Source organism: Acinonyx jubatus, chromosome B1 (assembly GCF_027475565.1).
Source record: "Acinonyx jubatus isolate Ajub_Pintada_27869175 chromosome B1, VMU_Ajub_asm_v1.0, whole genome shotgun sequence".
Lineage (NCBI taxonomy): Eukaryota > Metazoa > Chordata > Mammalia > Carnivora > Felidae > Acinonyx > Acinonyx jubatus.
The window spans coordinates 190,610,944-190,632,051 of NC_069382.1; the positions used below are offsets into that span (position 1 = coordinate 190,610,944).

General features: G+C 37.2%; 1 protein-coding gene across 10 annotated transcripts in view; it reads right to left on the bottom strand.

Moving 5' to 3' along the window:
• CPEB2 (cytoplasmic polyadenylation element binding protein 2) overlaps positions 1 to 21,108 on the bottom strand; it is a 72,357-nt gene that overhangs the window by 44,580 nt on the left and 6,669 nt on the right. For all 10 annotated transcript variants that reach the window (XM_027038603.2, XM_027038470.2, XM_027038324.2 and 7 more), the window contains one exon: positions 13,072 to 13,162. In XM_027038603.2, the coding sequence (XP_026894404.2) occupies positions 13,072 to 13,162 (91 nt within the window). The remainder of the gene's footprint in view (positions 1 to 13,071; positions 13,163 to 21,108) is intronic.

Consider the following 21,108-nt stretch of genomic DNA (forward strand, 5'->3'; position numbering starts at 1 on the left):
GCATTAAAAACGATTTCATACACATTTAAGTTCTTTCACCAAACTACCTACTTAGTCTCAATAAAATGCACTTAAAAATAGAGATGATAAAAAATGACATGTCACTTCTCAGATTTAAACATACTTTTAAAATTACAGAAATGTGAATTAGAAAGGATAAAATGCAGCAGTTTCCCAATATCTCTTAATGTTTGTGTAGCCTTAAGCTGAAAGTCCCAAAATAACCTCCAGCAACCCATTTGCTGAAGCATCGTATTTCCCTTCCCAGATATCACACTCTCTTGGTTTCCTCTCACTAGCTATTCCTTAAATACTCTCTGCTGTGTCTTCCTCCTCAGCTTTGCAAAATGCTGAAGCCCCAGTGTTCAGTCCTGGGACTTCTCTTTCCACACGGCCTCCCTAGGTGATACCATCTACTACCCAAGCTCCATGCATCATCTCTGAGCAGATGACTCCACTTGTATCTCTAACCGCAACCTCTATACCTCAACCCCATACTTTCCCAGATTAGCACAGAGCACCGTCTTCCTTCCATATGGATGCTCATCCCCAAACCCTGGGTTGCCTCCACACCTCACGGTGTGTAATCTGTGTACAAATCTGCCAACAAATCCTCACTGCTCGATTTATAAACACAGACCTAGATCTGATTGCTCTTCACAAGCTCCTTTTTGGTTTCCCCGGCCCAAGCCATCTCCATCTCTTCACAGACTACTAGAATAACCTGACAGTCTAGTCTCCATTCGGCAGCCTGAGAGATCCTTTTCAAGCCTCCATCAGCTCAGGTTTCTCTATTACTCAAAACCCTCCCAGGCTTAGAATAAATATCTGGCCTCTCATCCCCTACCATTCTAACCACGTTGGCCTCTTTGCTGTTCCTCAAACATGCCAGGCATACTGCCATTTCAGGATCTGTAGATTTCCTCTTCTATTTAAAATGCATTTGTCCAGATATGACCAAAGCCTATACCTCTCACTTCATTCAGGTGTTTAAAAGATGCCATCAGAGACCATCCTAAAAATAGCAGTTTCTTTCTCTATCCCCTTGATACTGTATTTTTTTTCTTCATAGCATTGACTCTTATTATCTCCACCCTTCATTAAAACAGAAGACTCATGAGGGCAGGACTCTTGTCTTTTTTATTCTCTACTGTATCTCTACCATCTAAAACAGAGCCTAGTAGAGGTGCCTGGGTGGCTAGTCGGTTAAGTGTCTGACTTCGGCTCAGGTCATGATCTTGTGGTTTGTGAGTTCAAGCCCTTGTTGGGCTCTGTGTTGACAGCTCAGAGCCTGGAGCCTGCTTCAGATTCTGTGTCTCCCTCTCTCTCTGCCCCTCCCCTGCTTGTTCTCTCTCTCTCTCTCTCGTTAAAAAATAAACATTAAAAATTAAATAAATGAATAAATAAAACAGAGCCTAGTACATAACAGGCCCTTAAGTATTTGCTAAATCGATGGATGAAATTATCTCATTCTATTATATGACCCATGAGCTTAATGGAAAGCATAGTACTAAACACGTATTTGTATGTGGGACATTCTCTCATTCTCAGTAAACGTAAAAATTGCAGAGTAAGTTTTTATCAGTTCATTTCTACGCCTCTTAAAATGGTGAGAGGGAGGAAGACAAGTCTTGCTTTTGTTGCTCTCTGTCAAGATGAGTTTTTTCCTTTCTCCACAAATATTCTTTTTTTTTTAAAGAATACATCCAAAATATGATCTCCAAAGCCCCAATATTCACAGTTGATGATGCCAACCCATTCCTCATTAGTGATGATTAAAATTACTAAAGAACAATGTTACACATTCTGCCAACTACTTTCAACAGAAAAAAAAAATTTAACCACATATTAGAATCATAAGGAGATTGGGTTACAATTATTATTAAACCAAATACTAAGAGAGGCAGTATGCTAAGGTGGTTAAAAACACAAACTCCAGAGTTCTATCACTTCCTAGCATTGCCACTTGGACAATTATTGTTAGTAAGCCACAACAGTCACCCGAATGGAAGATAAAATATCTACATCTTAGGTGTGAGAATCATGTTTAAGTTAATACATGTAAAGTCCTCAGAGCAGTGTTTGACATGCATCAAGTGCTTAATGCATGATATGTACCATACGTTTTATATTGTGTGTATGTGTGTGTTTCTTATACACACGAACATATTGTACAAATGAAAAGATTCTTCTTACATGATTTAAATACAAAGCATTGCTCCCACTGGTTTGGTAGACTCTCCTAATATTTTATCATTGTCTATGCTTTACCTTTATTTCCAAATCTAATTAGAAAAAAAAAAATCGTTCGTAGGAAGTCTGGTAAAATCCACTTAGAATGTGGTCATTACCAACCCTGAATAACTCCAATCTCTGCTCAGATCCAAGGGGCAGGACAGTCATTCCTGACCTCACTCCCAAATCTCAATGCAAGCCTCATAAAAGCCTAAGAATAAGATCATACAAATGCAGAAAAGACCCTTAGATCCAAAGTACCAGATCCCAAGAGAGCAACAGAATCATTCCTTAATAAAAACCATCGATCTAAGTTTCCAGGAAAATTAATCTATTTAACTCACTCTTAAAGCAGGGCCCCATCATAAATTTTCTTCACTGAATAATGATTTACAACTTTTAAAACTTTTATCTAATTAATATTAGAAAATAAACTAAGAAACATCATGGAATATAGAATATCAAAAAGTTTGTTTCAAGTAAAGTATAACCACAAAAAAGAAAGACAACAGCAACAGAAGCTAAACTTAAGTCATTAATAATCATAATGTGTCATCATATAGTTATTCCAATAAAACTGGTACTAATTAAGATCCATTAAATTAACATTAAAATCAGGTTGAACTAATGGTTGCAAAACTTTAACCTATAATAGTTGTATAAATGAAAACAATATTAAGAATAACAAATAGGCAATCAAGCATTGCCAGTAGCAGTGTTAAATGGCATAAAACCTAAAATTAAGTCAGCAATATATACCTAGAATCTCAAAAATATATATATTAAGCCTATTCGATGGAAATAAACACAAAAAGCTCACTGATTTTCATTTAAGAATTTGAAATACCTAAATTTCCAACTGTAGGGAAATGGTTATGTAAACTATTTTAAATGCATGTAAGTAATCTTTAAAAGTTTTAGGTAGACATTGACAAAAAATATGACTCCTTGTAGAAAAATGTTCAATCGTTCAACCAATAATTTATTGAGCCCTTTCTATTTGTTTGGAACTATAATAAATGTTGACTCAAGATAGAGCAAAAACAGAGGTGTTCACTGCTCCCATGACACAGTGTCGTGTGAAAGATACATTAAAAAAGAAAACAAGCTACTGAATCAAAAATAAATGAGCAAGGCACTCCATTTAAAAGGAATAGAATTCTTTAACAATCTTTAATAAAGTAAGCTACTACTGACTAAGCATGTTGGGGGGCTTCACCAAAAAGATAAATAGACTAGGGATTACAGACACTTCCAACTGAACATGGAGGACTGAATGCCTGTGTCCATCTTTGCTGCTTTCTGAAACCCCTAAAAATGGCGTCATGAAAGTTTTAAAGAGGCATAACCCCATCAGGACAAATAAAATGAGACAGGATCCAGAAGAACTATGTCACCAAATTTTTGGAAGCTGTGAACAGGAATGGTTGAGTGGTTAACTGCCTGTGTAGACCAGAAATCACTGAAATCTCTGACACCTATACTGGTGCGTGCCTGGGAAGACTACCCAGAAACAAGCCATTTACCACAATAGACACCTGGAGCGCTTCCAGAATAAGAAGCTCTAGTTATCACTACGAGTAGATGTGGGGTGGAACTGAACACGGGAAAGTCGAGGACTGCTTTTTAGTTTAAAAAAAATTTTTTTTCAACGTTTTTATTTATTTTTGGGACACAGAGAGAGAGAGAGAACATGAACGGGGGAGGGGCAGAGAGAGAGGGAGACACAGAATCGGAAACAGGCTCCAGGCTCTGAGCCATCAGCCCAGAGCCTGACGCGGGGCTCGAACTCACGGACCGCGAGATCATGACCTGGCTGAAGTCGGACGCTTAACCGACTGCGCCACCCAGGCGCCCCTCTTTTTAGTTTTTAAAAGAATCAGAGAGACACACAGCCCTCTCTCTGGCTTTTCTAAGAAGGCGAGAAGTCAGGCCTCTAGCTCCCAGACAGAAGAATGGACGACATACATCCGGTGTTCATTTCCCAGACTGAAAGAAAAGACCTAGAAACAGACATTGCGGGAGTTCCACCTGGTTGGCTTATAGCAATGCTCACTGGTTTGTCAATCCCAACTACATACACAGAGCTTCCAATCATCATTTTTGTGTCTCATCTTTAAAAATGAACAGACATCAAAAGTCCATAAGATATGTGATGGACACCTCCAGCATGAATGAAAGAACAAAACCAAACAAACAGAAAAGAGGAACATAGAAGTATAAACATTGCAAGGAAATGGAAAAATAATCCACAAACACTACAATATAGTGTTTAAAGATAAGCACACCAGAAAAAAAGTATCAAGGAAGAAAAGGAAAGTTCAATGACTTTTTTAAAGAGGGTCCTGAAAGTTTTTCAGAGAAAAATTTTGAAATAGAAAAATCAATAAAAGGGTTGAAGAGTAAAAAAATGAGGAAATGTCTCCCAAAGTAAAACAAAAGATAAAGCAATGGAAAACAGGCAAGTAGATGAGTATAGGAGGTTAACTATTTGAAGAACAGGATTTCCAGAAAGAAAAATATTAAAAATAGAAGGGAAGAAATGATCAAAATGCCAAAAATGTCCAAGAATTGAAAGAAATGCATCTCCAAATTAAAAAGGCCCAATGGATGTGCAGTGAAGGAAATAAAGAAATGGAAGGAAGGAAAAAAGGAAGGAAGGAAGGAAGGAAGGAAGGAAGGAAGGAAGGAAGGAAGGAAGAAAGACAGGGCTCCCCTATGCATACACATAAGAAGATCCATATTTCGTTATTATGAAATTTCAGAACCGCAGGCACGAAAATATCCTAAAAGCTTCCAGAAAGAAAGACAAGAATTTTAAAAACACAAAACAAGGCAATCGATCATACAAATTAACAGGTATCATGATGGTAATACACTTATGGTAACCTTGAGAGATAAAAGACAATGAAGCATGCTTTCAGTGTTCGCAATTACAAACATGTAATTCCACACCAGCCTATCATCTTACATAGTAGAATAAACACGTTTTCATACGTATGAGATCTAAAATATATGTCCCGCCTGAAGGAAGGTACTATAAAACAGGCCCAATAAAACAAAGGTATAGACCACTAAGAAAAGAGTATAGAGATCAGGACAAGGATCCCACAGGAAAAGGAACTCTCAGCATTCTAGAAGTCCCACAGTGACAGTTATGAAAGGCTGCAGAAGGATGCCTTCAACAGCAGGAAAAAAAAAAATCAATCTAAGATTATTTGATGTTTTTAGAGGTATTGAAGGAAGCTTCAGGGTTCTATTGATAAATTTTGGGATGAATCAGTGACAAGTACTTAGATAACAAAGCAATCAAACCAAAAGAGACAATGATTAATTCCAAGAAAAAGAAGAAAAAAGTTACATTACAGTACAAAACAGATGAGGTTCACCCATGAGTATCTGCATTTTCATGGCAAAACACCTCTTGATTTAATGTTTATTTATTTTTGAGAGACAGAGAGAGACAGCATGAGCGGGGGAGGGGCAGAGAGAGAGAGGGAGACATAGAACATGAAGCAGGCTCCAAGCTGTCAGCATAGAGCCCAACGCGGGGCTACAACTCACGAGCCGTGAGATCACGACCTGAGCCGAAGTTGGGTGCTTAACCAACTGAGCAACCCAGGCGTCCCAATACATTTCCTGATTTAAACAAAAATGATCCTATAATCATTTGGAGAGGACAGAGCAGGGTAAGTGTTGGGGGATGGGCAAGTCAAAGTTCACAGTCAACAGATAATACCAAAAATGTAGGAAATTTAGAAGCCTCAGCATATTATTAACAAACGATTACATGAAGAATCCATTAAAAAAAACACTGAAAGTTAGCTACCTACCTCTAAGGAATGGGAATCTGAAGCAAAGAGAAAAGAATGAGAGAAGACTTCTATTTTTTGTTATAGAAGCCGTATGGCGCTATTTGACTTTTTAACTCAGGTACATATCAAACCAGGTTTGAGGGAAGATAAAAGATTTGACTATTGCAAATATTTTAAGCTTATATGTAGTAGACAAAGATTAGAAAAAATTATACACCAACATATCAAGCATGGTTGGTTATTTTAGTTTGTGGAAATAACTGATGATTGAAAAATTCTTCCAGATTTCCCAAATTTTGTTTAATGAACACATACTACTTTTTTTGTAATAAGAAAACAAACATTTAAAAAAGGATAAAGTCCTACACTCTAGAGGGAAATCCTTCATTAGAGATTCTCTGATACCCTTCAAATACTAAAAGCAACTAAAATTCATAGGCCTAATTATCTCAAGTACCCACTTTTACCGTGACAAATTCTATATGAAAAATGTTGTATTTCTTGACTTTCAACCTAAAAATAAGAGTTATAAGCCCATAATTAAAGTCTTAATGAAGATTTGTAGTGAAAACAGGCTTTTAGTAAACCCATATAAGCTCTGAATAAATAAATGTGATTTTAAGAAAATTCGCTGTGGTTTCTGAATGGTTTTAGTTTTAAAGAAGAAAAACTGCATAGTGTTGTAATTCAAATTGCTTAAACAGCCAAAACTGCCTGAAGAAATAACAATTTGTTTTCAAATTTAACAATATTGTTGCTAACTACTTATTGTTGCAACTACCTGAAAAGAAATATAAATAAATAAAACTTAAAAAATCTCTATTCATGATACTATACTTCACGTAAATTTTCTAAAACAAGAACTTTTACAACCACATTTTCACAACTTCCTCTTTAATCTGCAGACATTCTCACAGAAAACAAAAGTTAAAATCTTGAAAGTTGTACTTTTCTTGAGATGAATTCAATTCTGAGTAGTTTGAAGGGTAAAGTATTAAGGTATGAGGCATATTACAAGGATCAACAGCAAGCATCTCTTAACGTCAAAATAATGAAATGTGCACGGCTTCGATATAAATATGATTTTTTTCAAAGTTAATGATTTTTTTTCTTATTTACCAAGGCCTGTGGTCTGTAGGAAAAAATAAAAACAAATGAAATCCACGGGAAAGTACGCGCAAATTCGACTCCTTTTTAAAAAGAAATATTTTGGGGATGCTGGGGTGGCTCACTCGGTTGAGTGTCTGACTCGTGGGTTCGAGCCCTGCATCGGGCTTTGTGCTGACAGTGTGGAGCCTGCTTGGGATCCTCTCTCTCCTTCCCTCTCTGCCCCTCCCCACTTGTGTGTCCTCTCTTTCTCTCAAAATAAATAAACATTAAAGAAAAAAAAAGGAAACATTTTCTTTAAAGATTGAAAGCATATATACAGCAATCCCTCTTTGATGATCTTTTTTTCAAGACATGTCATTATACGTGATTTGCACTTTCTGGAACTCCTGAAAAGTTTACTCCAGGAAACACAAGTGGGTCGAAGACAAGTAAAATCTGTTCTGAAGGATGCCTTCCACTCTCTGCCAGAGAAATCAGTGAAGGCAGTGTACCAGGAGCTTAAGAGAATCAACAGAACTGCTGGGGCATATAGATGATTGGTATTAGTTTTACTCTGCACTTTGCTGTGTTTTAATAATGTCATTAAAATGTTTACAACTTCCAATAGATCTCTTTCATCTTGTTCCCCTGTTCCAGAGTGTCTCCAAGTGTGCTCTCTGCACAGGCCACAGGGCACAATCTCTGGGACTGGGCTCCTGAAATCCGCCTGATACACATGCTCTCAGAGTTTGAGAATCTCTGCCCAGCTCAACACTTCTTAGGTTCAAAAATGTAAATTCTCACACCAGAGACTTTCGGAAATTTATACAAGGTATTTTCTGACTTAGTACTACAAATTTACATTACGGCCAGCTGAAGAGAACCAGAGGGAAAAGAAGAGTAGAAGAAAAGAGGCAAGAATTGATTCGGTACTACCACAACCATTTAGCACCTTACACAGAAGCAATTCCTTATCTTCTCAGTGAAACAGCACAGATTCTACTTCAGGAGTCTTGGAAAATAGGAGCTTAGCAGTCAAGTGATAAAAATGATGCTAGACGCAAAAATACATAGTAAATAAAGTTCTGAAGGCATCCACTTTTAAACATGTGTTGGCATAAAATCCTACTCTAAATCCTTTTTCCTGATTCCTTTAAGTTGTTTAGGGAACACTGGTAAAGTCATTGTGAATTGCTAAAGCGGATACTTCCAAGAACTGTAATATTAAACTGCACTGCTATCCACAGTTTTCGAATCATTTTTTTTTTTTAGCTGAAATTAATTTTTTCTTTTTTCCTCTTATCCTTTTGGGGAGGGGGCTAAGCAAATTTTGGTAAAAATGCTTACACAGTAAGACATTTTTGCAGATTGCTGAGGGCAGGGAGGATAGAGAGCTTAACAATAATCACCGTCTTGTTCTTTTGTTTAAAGCAGAATGAATTGACCCACACATACATAGCAAGATCACAGATTATTTAATATAGGTATGCAAAAACAAAACTGCAAAATTGCGAAACTGCAGTTGGCAAAGCATGATTTGCTTTAAGCATTAAAAGAATCTGTATTTGTTCTTCCTTTGAAAAGAAAAATATTGGCCAAGAATGAAGACGGTCATCAGAAAATGAGATGTTAATGGCAAGAAACCAATGCAGAATAAATAAAAACAGATCAGTGTCACGAATACTAAGGAAAGCATAAAACGGTGTGTTAGTGCTCACGATCTGGAGAAGACAGCACCTGCTCCCTAGGGCTGAGCAGTTATATCCAGTTATAGCCAGTCAGCATCAGGTAGCCCTAAATGAGCTATGCCAGGACTGTCTGCTTTCAGTTCCTCAAATGTGACAAGCTCTTCCATACATCCCGGCCCCTCTGTCTAGCTGACACTTTCCGCCAGTAGTTTATCATCTTTGTGCTGTTCAAGCTTAAGGTCTTAGCTTTCTTCACTCCACAGATGAATTAAGTATCTCTCTACCTTTACTTATGACCTACCCAAGCACCTTATCATCTCCCTCCATGGCACTTCAAACACTCTGGTTATAGATTATGTGTATATAAACATTATATTAATATATCACACGTATCTATGTACATTATACATATAACTATAAGGTCTCTTCTTTCTAGCAGGCTGTAAATCCCTTAAGAACAGAGACTGTATCTGTTTTACACAATTACAGCCAAGGTCTTGGACACTGCCTGGTACAAAAGTAGGCACACTCTACGGACTAACGTGCATCTTTGTTTGCCGTCACTTCACATCTGCAGAGCCCCCATGAGACAAGACCCTTCCTATCTGCTATGCTAACTCACAGAACCTTAACAGTAAATAATAGAGGTTCCCCTACTGACCTGTAAAAACCACTGGAGAATGGGAAAATGGAAACAAGCTGTAAAGTGAAGTATTCTGGACTTCACTGGGGATGGGAGGTGTTAGTACAATCAGTCAGTGCTCAGACCAGTAACCTGCCAGACTTCCTTTGGATTCCAGAGAGCTGCTTGACTGTTTCTCTTCTACTGACATTAACTCTTACCTTGAGTAGTTTCTCTTTTCCTTTAGAAAAGGAAAACCGAATGCCAATTTATAGTTTCTGCCTTTATCTCTGTGGAAGTCAGCCTCCGTGACACCCTCCACTTATGCTTGCCTCCTAGTATTCACATCTCTTGAGTAGCGGCCCCCTCCCCCCTCCCCCCTCCCCCCCCAGTTGAGTAGGGCTGACCTATGTCACTGGTAGGATGCCATGGAAGTGACGGTGTAAGACTTCTGAAGTTAGGTCATAGAAGACCCTGAACATTAACCTCAAGTCTGGATCTTTGCTCAGGGAGGGGATGGGGAGGGGGGCATCCAGAAAATATATTGTGAGGACACCCCATGGAAAGCTCAACATGGTGAGTAACTGAGTTCTCCTACCAACGGCCGTGCTAACTTGCCAGCCACATGAGTGAGTCACCTTGGAAAAGGAACATCCGGCCCCAGTCAAGCCTTCACATGACTGCTACCTCATGAAATCCTCAGCCAGAACCAAGCAGCTAAACTGCTCCTGAATTCTAACCTACAGAAATTGTGGAGCCAATAAATGCTTATTGTTGTTTTAAGCTGCTAAACTTAGGAGTAATTTGTTATACAGCAATACATAACAGTAAAATCTCTTATCACTTAAGTTCATGTGAAAAATTTTCTAGAAGCTTTCATCATTAATAGAAAGGTAAACAAGAAATTCATTAAAAAATTTACACTGCAACTCCCTTTCCATTAGATCCCATAAGGAAGACAAAGCACATGGCTGACCTTTGAAAACATTTAAAAAGGATAAAGTAAGATTAATTCTATTTTTTGAAAAAAAAAAAAAAGACTGTATTAAACTTGTATTAAATAGTGGACAGAGTTTTCTGAAAAGGAATGAAAAGATGAGATGGAAGAGACGGGACACAGGCTGCAGTGCTGCCCTGAAGACAAGGACTGGACAAACGGGGGAAGTCCACAGATTGGTTTCTTCTGTTCTGCCACAACCTTGCTTTAGTAGATTTTACCGAGGTCCCGCCCAGAGAAAACATGCAATGATCAGAGTACCAGGAGGAAGATACATGACAGGATGTCCCAGAAGGCAGTGAAGTCTGTCCTAGTAAGACAAGAAGAGTCTTTCAGTAGTAGCTGTGGTGCATCAGGACCGTTTTAATAGCCATTTGATGGCAGTATGCACAAGTACCGGTCTTCTTTCTTTCTCTATAGAGGTGTCTCTCAATGTTTTTATTTATTTATTTTTTTCTTTTCTTTCCTACCATAATAAATGTAGGATACAAAACACTCCCAATTAGAGAGTTGTGAGGTGCCTGGGTGGCTCAGTTAGTTACACCTCTGACTCTTGATTTCAGCTCGGGTCATGATCTCATGGTTGGTGGGACTGACCTCCACGTCAGGCTCTTGGGAGCCTGCTTGGGATTCTCTCTCTCCCTGTCTTTCTGCCCCTCCCCTGCTCACTCTCTCTCTTGAAATAAATAAATAAACATTAAAAAAAAAAAAAGGAACAGAGATTTGTTACCATAATTCCTAAAGGTGGTACTGAGCACATTTTCCCCTTCCCATTCTAACGAAAGAATTTTGCCTTCACTTGAGATTTGTTTTTTAATTATTAAATTCCTCTTGGTCTTATGCTGCTTCCATTTTCTTTTTCAAAGTCTTCTCCAGTTTTATTATAACATAGACTTTAGAAAAAAAGAAAACTTGAAATGAGAATGGTTTCTCTTAACATCTTTAAAAGGCCTTTTTAAAGACGACTGGGAGAAATGACAATGAAAACCTTTTCATTATTTGCTGGTAACAGCTGATGATGACTTTATCTTACATTAGAATTTCTAAGAGTTTTCTTTCTACATAAACCAAAGAAATAAAGAGAGGGAACTTCTTCGTAGTCATAAACTACTGGATTCTATTATCAAACAGTGGATAGAAGACAGATGCCACTGGAACTGTCAGCATAACAGTGAAAGAGAAAAAGACCCCATATACAGATACTCGGAAAACTAGACTGGGTTTTGGTTAGAAGCAGCTCCCTCCACCCAACCCTCCCACCCCCACCCCCCGCCAAAAAAACCCCCAAAATCCCAAAGTATAATAATCTTTATCAGTTTCTGAGGAGGAGAATTACCATCCCCACACATTGCTAACAATCACTAATGATGATCCCTTTAACTTCTTAAGCCCCTTAAAAATAAGGGAATTAGACAAGAAACTAACAAAATCCAGAAACAGAACAAACCGTTCGGATAACTGACCAGTATTGCCAACACAGCCTCAAGCCACCACCTTGCTGCCGACACTGAAATGCTACAGTTTTGGGCTAAAATCTTATAAGGGAATTCTTATTTGGCTTTATAGAATTAAAAATATGGACAAATTGCCAAGTAACACATGGTTTTGATTCAGAGAGCCAGAACTAACCAGTTAAGCTGCTCCTGAATCCCGACCCATAGAACTCTGTGAGGTAATATTTATTGTTGTTTAAGCTGCTAAATTGTGGAATAATTTATTATGCAGCAATAAATGACATATCTCTTATCACCCAAGTGCACACAGTTTGCTAGATGTTCACTGTTACTACTGAAAGGCAAGGAGATATATTGTACAAAGAAATGTAAAATAATAAGTAATGTACAGACAAATAAAAACAAGTATGTTAATGGAATATCTTCAGATACAGTTAACAGTAAGGCTGATACTGTGGGATCAGTGGGGCTCTTTTTCCTAATTCGCCCCAACTTGTATGAAACCTCAGAGAAGCTCCCATAAAATATCCCCTTTCAAAATCCTATGATGGTAGAAGAAAAATGGGGAAAGGACAATTTTAGGTTGGAATCACTGTGAACTGTCAATACAAATATTCCAAGGCATTTTTTTATTTCTGCATTTGATAGAATTTTGGAAAAGTTACTTCATAATTTTTTTTTCAATTGTGTGGGCTGAAGCTAATACGGTGCATGCAGATTTATTTATGTATTTATTCTTCATTCATTTTCATTTGTGTTTAAAGTAGGCTCCACACCCAGCGTGGAGCCCAGTGCAGGGCTTGAACTCACGACCCTGAGATCAAGACCTGAACTGAGATCAAGAGTCCGACACTTAACCCAGTGACCTACCCAAGTGCCCCTGAACTAAACAATTTTAGATCCTTTCTTCAACCTCTGGTAAACTGCAAGATATCTCTAAACAGTGGCTGTTTGTTGAATAACAAGAGACACAGGTTTACATTTCTCTCTGCATAAATCAGCAGGTATCTATATAAGCTACAAAGGAAAAAGTATGACATTTCACAAAGGTTTTTATTAACAAACATAGTACAATTTTATAGATAACGTAAGTGCTACTTAGTGCTCATTTTCCTACATAAAATGGTGAGACAAAGCGGTGGGTGATACAAGAAAAGAAAAAGCCACCTACCCTTAAGAGGATCATGCTCTGCTCTCATAATATCAATAAGGGAATTTTCCAAAGAGTGCATATTCAAACTGTCATACATTCTACTTCGATCCTAGAAGAAGAGAAAAAAATAGACTCAATATGATCTATACAGGTTTTCAAAAACTGATGATAAATATACCATACCATCTAAACCTTCTTACATAAAAGAGGACATCTGATTAATATATTACTTATCAGTCTGCATCCCAAGACAGTATCAGTAGCTAAAGATCTCATGAGCTATAATATCTCTTGTATTGGAGAGAATGCTACATTTAAGATCTCCAAAATCACATACCAAAAATAATCTTATTTCACTGGCAGCATTAATACAGTAAAATAATTGCTACTGTTATCACTCTCAACTTAAAAAGATTTGTGAAATGTTATACACGTAGGAAGCAGTTTTAGTTGTTATTTAACTTCTATACTTTTCTCATATATCCAGGAAGACACTGGCACTTGAAAAATAAATATTTTGGGGGAAAGGAATTAATCCCATAATGGCACCACACTTTAAATATCTATCAAACGGGGTACACATTATTTGACTTGGTCAGAATTTCACAATAATAAATGCATAAACATCTCATACCATAAAAATCAAAAGAATGAAACTATTAATATCAGAACAAAGACTAACACCTAGAATACTTATATTCAAATCTTGCTCTCTGAAGTTCTCACATGTTGGTCTCTGCATTTCTAAATCCGCTTTCCCTCCAAACCCTGCAAAAAAGGCAGGGGGTGGAGGGAGGAAAAGGATGACAATATTCCCACCTTCCAAGTTCCCTGCCTCATCAAGTCCCAGAACAAAGTCTTTTGTGTAGCTGGGAGTCTTGTTTGCTAAATGTTAAATCTCTCAACTTGCTTACTAGAAGGAATCTGATTCTTTAATGCTTAATGAATTTATACTGTTATTCTGCCCAACACACCCTCAATGTACTTGAACAAATACACATAGGGAACTACCACAGCAAGCTCTGGCCCATGCCCCCTAAGTCACCAAAAACAAACAAACAAACAAACAAACAAACAAACAAAAATTTCAGTGGTGACCCCCACCCATTTAAGTGTGTGTAGGTGTTTGTATAAGTGTTTGTATATGAAGGAGAGTCAGGGTGGGCCATTTTTAACTCTCCAAAAAAAAAAAAAAAAAAAGACTAACACAGAAAAAGGGAAGAATCGGAAAAGTAGGGGAAAAACTCTTTGCAGAAATTAGAATTAGGCATTTTTTAACCTGCATGAGCTCCAAGAAGGACCATGAAATCTCTGAGATTATGTACAATATCCTGTATGGGTGTGTACACATATTTTTTTTCCTGAAGAAAAGGGTTATGACTTTCATCAGTTTTCCAAAGGAGTCCACAATCTAGGGATGATTTAGAGACAGTCTTTTGGAAAGCTGAAGACAAACCTAAGAAGCTTTTGTGAAAATATGTGGATTTATTTACTCCACTTGAGGTTTAAATTAGGGTTGTGAACTTTTTAAAACTAGGGGGCCAGAATCAGTATTACAGACTAAACAAGTTGCTGTTGAGGAATTTAGAAGTGTGCAAAGTAATACTAAAGACACAATGCTAGGCCAGAGCTCTTACTCCAGCATGACCACAATACAGCTACATTGGTACTCCTTGTCTTTTACTTATTTTTTTTATTAAAAAAAAATCTGTTTTAACGTTTATTTATTTTTGAGACAGAGAGAGACAGAGCATGAGCAGGGGAGGGGCAGAGAGAGAGGGAGACACAGAATCCGAAGCAGGCTCCAGGCTCTGAGCTGTCAGCACAGAGCTCCATACAGGGCTCGAACCCACTAGCGGGGAGATCATAACCTGAGCCGAGGTCAGATGCTCAACTGACTGAGCCACCCAGGCGCCCCTACTTACTTTATTTTACATCATTAACATGACTTTGGTGAAGGAGGCACAGATAATCACTGAACTACAACAGCGCTTCTCACACATGAGCATATGCTTCACAATCATCTGGGACCCAGGCTGCTGGGACTCTGCTGAGACAGAGTCTGAAATTCAATAGGTTTAGAGAGGCCCCTAAGAATGTGTATTTACAGTAAGTTCTCAGGTGATACTTAGACTGCTAGTCCAGAAACCATACTTAAAGAAGTGCTGGACTTCTTGATCTTATAGTTTACTAAACCTCTTTAGGCTCTGCTCTATCTTCTAGAAAAGAAAAAAATTATTTCAGACTAGACAATGCCTAAAGTCCACCTTAATAATAGAAAAGCCACAGCAAAGCAAATAGACATATTAGAAAAGCAAAAGACTCAAAGTACTAAGTAATAAATGAAATAAAACTAGTATAGAGAAGAACATGGCCCTTGGACAAAAATTACATACTAATTTTACTAATCTCTCCAAATATTTCCATCTTCTGTGCTTCTATTTTACTTTATGCATAATTAATTTGTTGATTTTCCTGCCTCACCCACTAAACTAAGCTAATTAGGGGTAAGGGCCTTCTAATTATGAAATACAGCTGGCTCTCAAATATTTTTCAATGAATAGTACCCTAACTCTACTAAAAAAACTCTGCAAATTTAAGTTGAGCTCTGTGAGGGCAAAGACTACATACAGGACCATAAATCCCCCAGGAATAAGGACTCAAATGTTAACTAAGACAAGACGTATTAAAGATGTATTTAAAATAGAATTAACAGAATTAAAAAATGTAAACTATCATGATAAAAACTGTTCACATAATTAAGCAAAGAAACCTCATTAGGTATGCTGTATCGTACAGGTTCTAAGATGTATTATAAATACTTTATATTCTATTTGCCTTAAATTCTTACAAAGAAAATACGTTATGGTTTAAGGCTATCTTCTCAGGCTGATGTTTTCTTTAACAGAATCAGACTACGCCCCATCCTTAACAGACCTATGAACTTAATGGTGACTCTCACCACCACCCAAATGACTTTTGTTTTTTGGTTTTTAGTCACACTCCAACTCCATTCAAGGAGTTTGAGTTTGATCCTGCTTTAGAGCAAAATTTAGAGTAAAATCATTGAAGTGACTCCATATGTACTCTCAATGGGCCAGGGGCAATTACTTAAGGTAAGAAGGGAAATAGCTATTCAATAAATATCAGCCATCACTAGATAGTCAACCGACAACGGTTATTCAAAAAAACGGCACGTATTAATAGCTTTAGCTTTAATGCCTACGGTGAACTGAAATAGGGTAATGCCCACATATCAGGTCCCTATTTTCCCTTGCATTTCAAGTCTTTCATAATGAAACAAACTCCTGCTTTAGTAAAGAAAAGAAAAAAGTCATTATACAAATATTAGCCAACTTATACTTTGGTAAGCATCTGCTGCATCCCACATGATTTTTAAAGCACCGAACACAAAATAACCTTGACCAGGCAAAGAGCTCCTGACACCTCAAAATCACTTTCTAGACTTAATGAAACCTGTAGGCTCATGTCTAAAAAAATACAGGTAATTCCATTAAATGAAGTATGGGTATTAAAATATAACTTCTGGAAAAAACAACAGAAACAAATCTGACTATAAAACAAATACTCACGCATTTTTCTAAAATAAGGATATTAGAAAAATTTGTGTTCACAAAAACTGCCATTGATTTAAAAACTAAATGAAAATCCCGAAACCATTTTAAGGAAAACATAAACACACCAAAGCTGATTAGCTTACATATGGAAAATCATAGCAATGTAACTTAACCTACGTTTATTACTACATGACTATTTGAAAACAGCCAAGAAGTTTCACAAAAGTAAGAATCACTATGAGGAATCTACCTGAAATATGAAAATTATCTGGCAAAGAATCGATTTAAATGGGTTTTCATAAACTGAGATTACAGAATCCCACAACAGTGAACAGGCAAAGCTCAGAAAACACTGGAAAACTATAATCTCTTGTATTATAATATTTTGTTATTTTCTTAAACCCAGACTTTTGGCATAAAGACTTACAGAAGCAACCATACGGTCCTAGAAAGACTGCAGGACACAGAAAGAACAAAGTAATCTAATCTCAAATCCTCATCTTAAATAGGATAATCTAAAAAAAAAAGATTATAAATGCTGAAAAATAACTAAAGAGGTCAAGAATATTAAAACTAGTACAACAGAAAGAACTTAAACTTAATTAAAAGGGTACGTTTCAATGGGATGTTACATTTTTACTTTGAAATATGCAAAACCCTGTCTCATTTCAAAAGACATGGTCAAGTAGAACATTTTCCTCTTGAAAATGAAATATTCTCCCAAAGAATAAGGAGATGGATTAGGGAAAAACCCTCTATTGTCATGTTTAAAGATATACCAGATGCTTTAACATATATCCTTCTGGCTAAGTAGAGAGATCCACTTTTGTTGCATTTTTGTGTTTGGTTTTCCAATTTTTGCTTTAAAATAAAACAGCAAAGTTGTTATTAATACTGTCCTCCATTTTAAGCAAACACTGATTTTACACTCCTGATGACGCAGTGCTATTGCACTGTGGTGAATGAGCAGCAGACGACATGCTACTGTCTCCCTCCACAATGTAGCATCAGGCTCCTACTCTCTCCTGTCAGTCTCTAGTTGTTCTACACAGACACCCCTTCTTCATCCAACTGGGCTTCCACCTTCTCAAAGGCAAAGAACAGAACTTCTCCCCATATAGCTCAAGGATAATTAAAACACTACCTCATACATAATGAACATAACAGTTTTTGAACTTCCTTTATGAATCTGAACCTTGACTAAGTGCCATGACAGGGACTGAAAAAAAAAATTTTTTTTTAAATTTTTTTAAAGGCCCCAACGGCCAAAGGTACACTAGTATCCACAAGGGTTAAATGAAAAGGCTAGTAGAAAATATCCGGTATAAGAATGTATCAAGTACAGGGGCCCCTGGGTGGCTCAGCTGGTTGAGTGTCTGACTCTTGACTTCAGCTCAGGTCATGGTCTCAAGGCTTGTGTGTTTGAGCCCCACCTAGGACTCTGCATTGACAGTGCAGAGCCTGCTTGAGATTCTCTCTCTCTGCCCTCCCAGCTCGTGGGTGTGCGCAGTCTGTCACTCTCTCAAAATAAACAAATTAAAAAAAAAATGTATCAAGTGCAATTAGAGAAGTGAATGCAGGATACAAAACTTAAAAAACATCCATTACCTAAGCAGGTTACAAGAGAACCCATTCTCTCTCATTTTCAGTGTTTACAGTTTGATGACTACCAATGTCCTTAAATGGGGTTCATCACATTTAAGAACCAAAATTTAAGGAATGCTTGATTAAATGAATGAAAAATTGGACTTGGTCTGCTACTATTTATTGTTTTTGTGCAAAGTGAATAAAGATACCAAATAATATATTTTTCTGAGAGACCTCCATATTATCATCTATCATGTTGTCATAACAGTCTGGATATTAAAGATTGGTGCAAAGCATCTTCAATGAATTTAAGGTAGTTTATGTGACACACTCAAGAACTCCCATAGGAACAAAAATACAGAACTAAATATATTCATAATCCCTTAGCTAGAGGACAGGCTGACATACCATCTCATAGGCTTTATGGCTATGTTACACCTTTAAAGGTACCACGTTGCTAATTATTTAGAGAGAACTAATGTGCCATATATAAACCTTTAAGTAATAATCTCAGCTACAAGTATATTTACTTTTTGATTTAAAAAATTCAAGTATTAATGAATAAATAAACTGAAATCTCAGTATCTAATTGAAAATTCAATTTTAAGGTAATTAAAAATCACACATCTAAGTATAATTTCTTGCAAGGGTAACTAGCTAATAGCATTTTAAAGAAATTAAAATACCTATATTAATTTTATTAATTTTTTTTAACATTTATTTATTTTTGAGACAGAGAGAGACAGAGCATGAGCAGGGGAGGGACAGAGAGAGAGGGAGACACAGAATTTGAAACAGGACCAGGCTCTGAGCTGTCAGCACAGACCCCGACGCAGGGCTCGAACTCACGGACTGTCAGATCATGACCTGAGCCAAAGTCGGACGCTTTACCGACTGAGCCATCCAGGTGCCCCACCCACATTAATTTTAAAGTCAGAAATGTGCATAAAACTTTACCCTTGTTTTTAAAAGTTCTAAATTTGAAGATTTTTCCATAAGGACATAATTACTTAAAATAAGAGAATGCCAACCAACCCTAAAAATGCTATATATAACTGAAATAAAACCAATTTTCAGAATGATTTCTTTCCCATTTACTGAATGTTAATTACATGTCCAGTTCTTGGTATAGGTAAGGCCTCAAGTATCCAGGTACAAAAATTAAGACTCTGGTTTTACAATTCAGTATATTTTATAGGCCTATTCGATTTGAGACTAAGAAATAAAAAGTTAAATGTTTTAAAATAATGTATTTGTTAACTGAGGTTTATTAGTATTAAAATGTTGTACGTGGTGGGGAAAAAAGTCAGAATGAAAATATTTCCCCAGATATTTAAGTGCTCAAGAATTTTCTGTAATTTTAACTTTGCCAAATAGTGAGGAACTCCCCAATGGTTTAAGATACCAATTGGAAGTTTACAGCTGTTGCTGTATTTTTAAGAACCTCAACTTCAAATACCTCAACCTTTTATGGAAAGATAGAAACAGAGAACAAATTTTATATAGTTAAGTACCTTAGGGTGCTCAAAAGAGAGAACAACATTGCTTTTCAACCTATTTGGGAGGCCATACAGTACACCTGGACTGCCTCAGTCCAATTCCCACCCCTTCTCCCCAATAAACTAAGACCCTTGTATTCTAAAAATAAAGTGTGTGTGTGTGGGGGGGGGGGTGGATAAGGAGGAAAAGAAATGGCCAAAATAGATCAGAGAAAGTGTAAGAGCTGGCTAAAAAGGCCTTCCATGATCTAGTTCAAGGTTCTCCTTTTATAGATCAGGAAACTATGACCCAAAGAGATGAAAGCCCATCAACAGTATCCTCCGATGTCATAAAGACTGAGAAAGATGAAGGAGGTTCAGGTTTTAGACCTCCTTTCTTTCTAGTTCAGTTCACTTTCCACCATCTTTTTCTTCACCACTCTTCAACTTCCATCACATCACACCTCGCTTCAAGGGTCCACAGAGAATGCTAGTATCTCAGCAGTTTACCAAAAGAAAAAAACATTATCTTTAAGCACCTAAATCTTTTTTAGTAAAATGAATTTATGTGAAATGCTCGGTTATAACATGGGTAAGAACAGAGTGGCTCTGACTGAAGTCTAAGTGGGAGCGCTGAAGGCCCTGCTCCCAGAGCAGCCAAGGAAGGGCACCTCTGTAGAGCCCAGTTTGAAAACTTCCCTTTTTTCATCATCACTTCTATCCACTCTAGCACATCACCCACTGACAGCATCTCAATAACCTCATTTCTCAACACGTGCCCGGCCCCCGGGGGTCGCTTTATGACAGCTAATCTGTCTTCTTTCTCTCCATAGTTAATATCCCCCATATATGGATCCTCGTGCTGCTTCCTACACCTGCTCTTTAAATAATTATGTCTCTTCTTCTCTAAAAACACGTCCCTTGCCACCTTCAAAATGATTACCATAATTTTCCTCTTCAAACATACCATCTCCTAGGCATTTACGTATTCAATTTGAACAACATAAAAGGGCTACCATAAAAATGTCACTAATATGGCCTAACTGAGCCAGAGTGGAGAAGAGGGTAGAAACAGATGGATAGCTAACTTACATTGTTAACAAAACAATAAATTATAAATTATAAATTATGTGAGATAACTACTTATTTCTAAGTGGAGATCCTGGCAGGACTATTTTGGTAAATAGGTAGGACTTGCCTACAATAGGTGCTAATGGTAGATTACTGAAGTTACTGCTAACCCTCCAGGTTAGAAAGCTATTTACAAACATATTATTCATCTATTTATACAGTCCTTACTTGTAAAATCATCTCATGTTGACAAATTAACTAAGGAAGAGCCTTAGCTAAAGATAACATAGCTCCATTCAGTGGGATCCCACAATGTCAAGTCTATGCTCATTCAAGCTTCG